General features: G+C 43.3%; 1 protein-coding gene and 1 long non-coding RNA gene across 3 annotated transcripts in view; one reads left to right on the top strand and one right to left on the bottom strand.

Annotated features, from left to right (window-relative positions):
• Window positions 1–280: 280 nt before the first annotated feature.
• LOC137325472 (uncharacterized) lies at window positions 281–6308 on the bottom strand. The gene is made up of 2 exons (XR_010963883.1): window positions 5985–6308; window positions 281–4213 (listed from the first exon to the last, which is right to left on the bottom strand). It is a non-coding gene; the product is annotated as an uncharacterized lncRNA (long non-coding RNA).
• Window positions 5828–8605, top strand: part of LOC137325470 (calmodulin-regulated spectrin-associated protein 2-like) — a 156765-nt gene continuing 153987 nt past the window's right edge. For both annotated transcript variants that reach the window (XM_067990616.1, XM_067990615.1), the window contains exon 1: window positions 5828–6338. In XM_067990616.1, coding sequence (XP_067846717.1) covers window positions 6197–6338 — 142 coding nt within the window. In that variant the 5' untranslated portion in view covers window positions 5828–6196. The remainder of the gene's footprint in view (window positions 6339–8605) is intronic.

Here is an 8605-nt window from a genome sequence, read left to right as displayed (position 1 = left end):
CATTTTAATATGTTGGGGATATTGTAAGAGGCCATTTGCAACCCACTTTGTTTTCACCACTTTAAGTGATTCCTAGCATTTGGTCATCTAACAAATTACAAATAATGATGTTAATCTCTTTTCATATCAATAAAATTATGATTTAGAAGAATTGGGCAGCAGAAAATTTATGCGACAATTTTATTGTAAATGCAATTTTGGTACAAATGAGTTATTCCCTTAAAAATGGGACAAACCATTTTTTGATCTTAATGATGAAAGAGTTAATTGAACACGTACATAAGTTTGAATTGTATGTTTATGATTTATTGTTGTCTTCTTTGATCAAAATGGATAAACAAAACAAAGTAAAAACCACTTTCCCGCACAAAAAACATGAATTTTCACCCTGGGTTTTGGGGAGGGGGCTAGTGAGTCATTACTCTTTGTCTGAGGTACAATTTTTAAATCCTTTAATTGTTAATATTTTATATTAAAAATTAATCAATTATATTAAATGAAGATGTAACTTTTCTTAAATGATATTGATCATATGCTAATTACTCAAACTGCTTTTTCTTTGAAAATTAGTTTGAAGAAAATATTCAATCCATAAACATTATAATCCTGCAGCAAACAGCAATAAATTAGTGCGTATTCATAATGCCTCCAGGTGCACTGGGAATAAACCACAGTTGGAAACAGTGCACCATTAAACCAATTGTATTTTTTTTTATTCATTCATGGGATGCGGGCATCGCTGGCAAGGCCAGCATTTATTGCCCGTCCCTAATTGCCCTTGAGAAGGTGGTTGTGAGCTGCCTTCTTGAACCACTGCAGTCTGTGTGGTGAAGGTTCTCCCACAGTGCTGTTAGGTAGGGAGTTCCAGGATTTTGACCCAGCGACAATGAAGGAACAGCGATATATTTCCAAGTTGGGATGGTGTGTGACTTGGAGGGGAGCGTGCAGGGTGTTGTTCCCATGTGCCTGCAGCCTTTGTCCTTCTAGGTAGTAAAGGTTGTGGGTTTGGGAGGTGCTGTCGAAGAAGCCTTGGCGAGTTGCTGCAGTGCATCCTGTAGATGGTACACACTGCAGCCAAGGTGCGCTGGTTGTGAAGGGAGTGAATATTTAGGTTGGTGGATGGGGTGCCAATCAAGCGGGCTGCCTTGTCCTAGATGCTGTCGAGCTTCTTGAGTGTTGTTGGAGCTGCACTCATCCACGCAAGCGGAGAGTATTCCATCACCTTCCTGACTTGTGCCTTGTAGATGGTGGAAAGGCTTTGGGGAGTCAGAAGGTGAGTTACTCGCTGCAGAATACCCAGCCTCTAACCTGCTCTTGTAGCCACAGTATTTATGTGGCTGGTCCAGTTAAGTTTCTGGTCAGTGGTGACCCTCAGGATGTTGATGGTGAGGGATTCGGCGATGGTAATGCCGTTGAATGTCAAGGGGAGGTGGTTAGACTCTCTTTTTGGAGATGGTCATTGCCTGGCACTTGTCTGGCACGAATGTTACTTGCCACTTATCAACCCAAGCCTGGATGTTGTCCAGGTCTTGTTGCATGCAGGCATGGACTTCTTCGTTATCTGAGGGGTTGCGAATGGAACTGAACACTGTGCAATTATCAGCAATCATCCCCATTTCTGAACCTATGATAGAGGGAAGGTCATTGATGAAGCAGCTGAAGATGGTTGGGCCTTGGACACTGCCCTGAGGAACTCCTGTAGTAATGTCCTGGGACTGAGATGATTGGCCTCCAACAACCACTCCAATTTCCTTTGTGCTAGGTATGACTCCAGCCACTGGAGAGTTTTCCCCCTGATTCCCATTGACTTCAATGTTACTAGGCCGCCTTGGTGCCACACTCAGTCAAATACTGCCTTGATGTTAAGGGCAGTCACTCTAACTTCACCTCTGGAATTCAGCTCTTTTGTCCATGTTTGGACCAAGGCTGTAATGAGGTCTGGAGCCGAGTGGCAGAACCCAAACTGAGCATTGGTGAGCAGGTTATTGGTGAGTAAGTGCCGCTTAATAGCACTGTCGACAACACCTTCCATCACTTTGCTGATGATTGAGAGTAGACTGATGGGGCGGTAATTGGCCGGATTGGATTTGCGCTGCTTTTTGTGGACAGGACATACCTGGGCAATTTTCCACATTGTCGGGTAGATGCCAGTGTTGTAGCTGTACTGGAACAGTTTGGCGAGAGGTGTGGCTAGTTCTGGAGCACAAGTCTTCAGCACTGCAGCTGGGATGTTGTCGGGGCCCATGTTGTATCCAGTGCGCTCAGCCATTTCTTGATATCACGTGGAGTGAATCGGATTGGCTGAAGATTGGCTTCTGTGATGGTGGGGATATCGGGAGGAGGCTGAGATGGATCACCAACTTAACACTTCTGGCTGCTGATGGTTGCAAACACTTCAGCCCTGTCTTTTGCACTCTCATGCTGGACTCTACCATCATTGAGGATGTGGATGTTTACAGAGCCTCCTCCTCCTGTTAGTTGTTTAATTGTCCACCACCATTCACGATTGGATGTGGCAGGACTCCAGAGCTTTGATCTGATCCGTTGGTTGTGGAATCGCTTAGCTCTGTCTATAACATGTTGTTTCTGCTGTTTAGCATGCATGTAGTCCTGTGTCGTAGCTTCACCAGGTTGGCACCTCATTTTTAGGTACGCCAGGTGCTGCTCCTGGCATGCTCTTCTGCACTCCTTGTTGAACCAGGGTTGGTCCCTTGGCTTGTTGGTAATGGTAGAGTGAGGAATATGCCAGGCCATGAGGTTACAGATTGTGCTGGAATACAATTCTGCTGCTGCTGATGGCCCACAGCGCAGTTTTGAGCTGCTAGATCTATTCTGAATCTATCCCATTTAGCACGGTGGTAGTGCCACACAACACGTTGGATGGCGTCCTCAGTGTGAAGATGGGATTTCATCTCCACAAGGACTGCGCAGTACCTCTTTACCTAATTAACTTTAACTAATTATCTTTTAGTGTATGGTGTAAAGAGACGATATTACAAAGATTTGTGGGATAAGAGTAAAAGCCCATGGGCTCCAAGGGAAAGTGGCAAAATGGATCCAAAATTGGCTCAGTGTCAGAAAGCAAAAGGTAATGGTCGACGGTTGTTTTTGTGACTGGAAGGCTGTTTCCAGAGGGGTTCCACCTGGTTCAGTACTAGGTCCATTGCTTTTTGTGTTATATATTAATGATTTAGACCTAAATGTAAGGGGCATGATTAAGAAGTTTGCAGATGATACAAAAATTGGTCATGTGGTTGATAGTGAGGAGGAAAGCTGTGGACTGCAGAAAGATATCAATGGACTGGTCAGGTGGAATTCAATCCGGAGAAGTGTGAGGTAATGCATTTGGGGAGGGCAAACAAGGCAAGGGAATACACAATAAATGGAAGGATACTGAGAGTTGTAGAGGAACAGAGGGACCTTGGAGTGCATGTCCTCAGATTCCTGAAGGTAGCAGGACAGGTAGATAAGGTGGTTAAAAAGGCATACGGCTTTATTAGCTGAGGCATAGAATATAAGAGCAGGGAGGTTATGCTCGAACTGTATAAGACACTAGTTAGGCCACAGCTTGAGTACTGTGTACAGTTCTGGTCACCACATTACAGGAAAGATGTGATTGCACTGGAGAGGGTACAGAGAAGATTTACAAGGATGTTGCCAGGACTGGAGAATTTTAGCTGTGAGGAAAGATTGGATAGGCTGGGGTTGTTTTCATTGGAACAGAAGAGGCTGAGGGGTGATTTAATTGAGATGTATAAAATTATGAGGGGCCTAAATAGAATGGATAAGGAGGATCAATTACCTTAGCAGAGGGGTCAGTGACCAGGGGCATAAATTTAAAGTAATTGGCGGAAGGATTAGAGGGGAGCTGAGGAGAAATTTTTTCACCCAAAGGGTGTTAGGGGTCTGGAACTCACTGCCTGAAAGGGTGGTAGAGGCAGAAACCCTTAACTCATTTGAAAAGTATTTGGACCTGCACTTGAAGTGCAGTAACCTACAGGACCACCAACCAAGTGCTGGGAAGTGGGATTAAGCTGGATAGCTCTTTTTCAGTCGGCATGGACACGATGGCCAAATGGCCTCCTTCTGTGCAGTAACTTTCTCTGATTCTAACACCAGTCGGGTTACTCATTCACAACCGCATCTCCACATCATGACTTCTGGGTTAGTAGGTCAAACACAAAACCATAATCCCAGGTCTTCATACATTGTCCTGTGTATAGTAACAAATTCAGATAAGCTATGTATAGCTATGTTAACATGGCAGGACAATAATACAATTTCAGGTTAAAATGGAATGAAAATTCCTTTTTTATTTTGCTCATCACTACCCAGAGTTACTACTATGGTGTTTCACCGTTGGACTACGGATGGCTGCAATACTTACTTCCATTGATAGATTTAAATAGGACCTCCAATCCTTGGATATATAGTTTTAAATTAAATCAAAATCTGGAAATTTGCATCAGGATTGGGAAAATGCTCTAATTCGTTCATTTTTTCGTAGAGGATATATCTTGGAACCAGTGGTTTAATGAACTAATGTAAGGAGTCTTATAACACCAGGTTATAGTCCAACAGCTTTATTTGAAATCACAAGCTTTCGGATCTTTCCTCCTTCCTCAGGTGAGTGTAGGATTACACTCTGACTATATATGCTGTACCTTTATGGAATCCTACACTCACCTGACAAAGGAGGAAAGCGCGGAAAGCTTGTGATTTCAAATAAAGCTGTTGGACTATAACCTGGTGTTGTAAGACTCCTTACATTTGTCCACCCCAGTCCATCACCGGCATCTCCACATCATGTTTAATGAACTAGCCAGTGCTGTTGACTCATATAATTCTCATAAGTCCCGCGCATATGCGTGAGTTGTGGCAGTTTATGTATTATTTTACGTGATCCACGGTCCCTAATGTTGTTTGGCTGAGTTCATGAAAATGTAATATTTCCTGCGGTGGACTTTCCAAAATAAGATCAAATGTAATATAAACTGTCTTAAAAACGACATATATAGAACAAATATCAGGAATGGATTGTTTCCAAAATTTTTCCAATCCTGAGAGTTTGTGGAAAAAAAAGTTAGGGCTGGTGTAACGATAAAGCATCAAGCGAATGTTATGGAAAGTGAGTTAAATTGAAATGTGCTGCAGTTAATGCGTCTGTTGATTATTTCGAATTGCTCCGGGTTTTTTTTTTAAAAAGCAAGCGATTAAAGGTAGCCCGGGAATGCAGAGATGAAGGAACGGTGGTTAAATGTAATCGTGTCCACTGTCTGTGAAAGGTTTACACAGCGGGAGGAGTGGAGCGTGATTACAACTCAAGCTGCAGCTGGAGCGCGCACACGCACGCGCGCGCGGCCCCGGGCGTGGAACGCGCGCCGATCGGGCGCGCGCATTACAAAGGGGAACGAATGTGACGGTCGCGCGCATTACAAAGGGGGATGAATGTGACGGTCGCGCGCATTACAAAGGGGAACGAATGTGACGGTCGCGCGCATTACAAAGGGGAATGAACGTGACGGTCGCGCGCATTACAAAGCGGAATGAATGTGACGGTCGCGCGCGTTACAAAGCGGAATGAATGTGACGGTCGCGCGCATTACAAAGCGGAATGAATGTGACGGTCGCGCGCGTTACAAAGCGGAATGAATGTGACGGTCGCGCGCTTTAAACGGGTCGGGACGCGCGCAAGCATTAATTTTTTTTAACACACACACACACATAGACCGGGCGGTGTTAGCGGGAGCGCGCATTGCGTGGAGTCGAGCGGAGGGGCAGCGGAAATTGCAGCAGGAGCAGAGCCCAGTGACAGGAGGCTGAGGATGGGAGCGGCCGAGGACAGGGAGCGGGAGCGGCGAGCCGGGGCTTGTTGTTACTAGTGGGAGGGAGGGAAGGAAGGAAGCGGAGCCTCACTTGTACCTGCTGGGATGTGATGGGAGGCAGCCAGCGGCTCTCGGCGGGGACAGCAGAAGCTCTCTTACCATTTTAGCAAAAAAATAGAGGATCATCATATCAACGCCAGAAACCCACCCCGAGCTGGTTGATGATTTTAAAAGCCATTGGAAGGAGCGGACTCTTCCCACGTTGCAAGGATGCCGTAGATCACGCAGGGGTTTTCCTTGCCGCAAATCCGATTTAAAGATTGGTGATTAGCAGGAGGAGGAGGAAACAAAAAAAAAAGACCAGTTTTATTATGGGCGACGCGACGGATCCGGGCAGGGAAATGAAGAAGACCTTCATCGTCCCGACCATCAAAGCTTTCGATCATTATGATTTTTCCAGAGCCAAGATCGCCTGCAGCCTTTCGTGGTTGGTAGCGAAGGCGTTCGGGACAGGTAGGTGGCGCCTCTGCGGAGCCTCGGTGGGTCGGGCTGGGGGGGGGGGGGGAACTCGGGCATTTCCACCGTCAATAGTGGGGAATGCAGCAGAGAGACAGCCGGCCCTCCTTCCCTCCTTCCCACCACCCGGACATCCCATACACTGAACGCCATCGGGCTGACCTCGTCCCCCTTCAAAGATTTCATTTTCTTAAAATTCGGACGTTAATTCATTTTTTTAAACATTTATCTATTTCTTCAGTTGTTGGATCTGAATCCCGATTAAAGCACGGAAAGTTTACTGGTTTATTTGTTTTTTTTCCCCCAAAAATGAAAGATCCCAGTTTATCTTTTCCCATGTGTTTGTCATTATCCCTTGCCGTATTACTAGATTATATTGTGTTGTAGGAATGCCAAGCATGTACATGTATTTGTTTTGTATTTATACAGATCAAACGACAAACTGCTGGACGCATCCATAATTTCCCATCTAAAACTGATGTGGCATGATTAGGTTAAATGCTAAAATGTTAAATATTTAGTGACAGCATTGCGATTATTTGTTTACTGTTACCCTATATGAATTTTGCTTTTAACAATTCTCTAATTATCGAGGTTCAGTAGTTTTAGCTATAGCTTTAACATGAATATGTGGAGTACATTTTTTTATGGATAGGCATTTTTGCATCTGTGATGTACACGTTTTGTAGTATTGCAAATGTCCAAACGTAGGCAAGATAGGTGCAAGGTCAAGGAGAGGTGCGAGAGTGATTTTTTTGTATGATCTGCAGTTGATATTGTGGCGTCCAGAAAACCGGCATCATCTGTAGGCTTAGAACAGGCGGAGGAAAATGGGTTTTTGTGGGCCTGTTAGAGCCACTGTCTCTGCGTTAACGACGCTGATTGGTCCTTTAAAAAGTACAAGGCAGCATTATTTTGGAATTACGAATGAAATAGAGGCTGAGAGCTAAACTGTGAGTTGCCGTGATTAACCAAGAGCTTGGTGAACACAATCACTTGTTTTGATGGGTTGATAAGGCTTATCAATTCAGTACAGTGTGGACATAGATTAGCAATAAATGCCTTGATTTGATTATTTCTTAGTCACAGCTTTTTGAAGCGCACTTGTATTTTATAGTGATACTAGAATTTACTTTGACTTCAACAAACATTTTTGTTTGTGTGTGGGAGGGGGATTGTGAGGGCACAACAATTTGACACAAAGTTTCAGTCTGTATTACTGTTATTTCCTGTAGATTTTGAATCCAGTATGGAAAAATATCCCTTGATACTTTACAATTCACATGATTTTCTGAATCAACCAAAATATTGTAAATTTGTTGCACATTTAGCTGTTTAAAAAATCAAATTAAGCAGCTTTGCTGTAATTAATGTTTTCCCCTAATTTATAGTAAAATGACTTATTTTACAAATGATAACATACAGCATAGTCTCTATATGAGATCTTTCATTTTTGCAACATTTTTTATTGTGATTTTAAAAATACATTATGAATTCTAACCAACTGACTTTTTCTTCTGGTTGGAAGTGAGTTTGATGTCACTGAATAGTTGACTTTGCCTTTGAAACAATAGTATCTTAGGCGATTATCAAGAGTGCTGGTTTGGTCTGTTCTGTTTTTGTTTTCAGTGCCAGACCTAGAGCTCAGGCTCAGAGCCATTGAGCCAAGTGCAAATTCTCCAAACTCCTGTTGTGATGTGTTTACAATGTGCATGCTCAGAACTGTTAAATTTTACAGTATCTTCCCTTTTAGCAGAGGTGAGCTAAAGAGACTGATCCATTTGTTTTGCCTGTGCTAACTCTTTTCCAACATGTGGAGATGCCGGTGGTGGACTGGGGTTGACAATTGTAAACAATTTTACAACACCAAGTTATAGTCCAGCAATTTTATTTGAAATTCACAAGCTTTCGGAGGCTTCCTCCTTCCTCAGGTGAATGTGGAAATTCACCATTCACCTGAGGAAGGAGGAAGCCTCCGAAAGCTTGTGAATTTCAAATTTCCACATTCACCTGAGGAAGGAGGAAGCCTCCAAAAGCTTGTGAATTTCAAATAAAATTGCTGGACTGTAACTTGGTGTTGTAAAAGTCTTTTCCAACAAGCAGTTACAAAAGAAACAGCACATTTAGTAATATTTAAAAAGGAGAATATCATCTCTTAATCTGTCACCAATTTAAAATTATTTTTTTGTAAGCTGATATAAAGGTGGTCACTGGCATGTTATGTTGCCACTATTTTTGTAAAACATTCACTGGAACACGAATAA

Source organism: Heptranchias perlo, chromosome 9 (genome assembly GCF_035084215.1).
Source record: "Heptranchias perlo isolate sHepPer1 chromosome 9, sHepPer1.hap1, whole genome shotgun sequence".
Classification (NCBI taxonomy): Eukaryota; Metazoa; Chordata; class Chondrichthyes; order Hexanchiformes; family Hexanchidae; genus Heptranchias; species Heptranchias perlo.
Note: the sequence above shows the minus strand (reverse complement) of the source record. Positions and strands in the feature narration are given on the sequence as shown.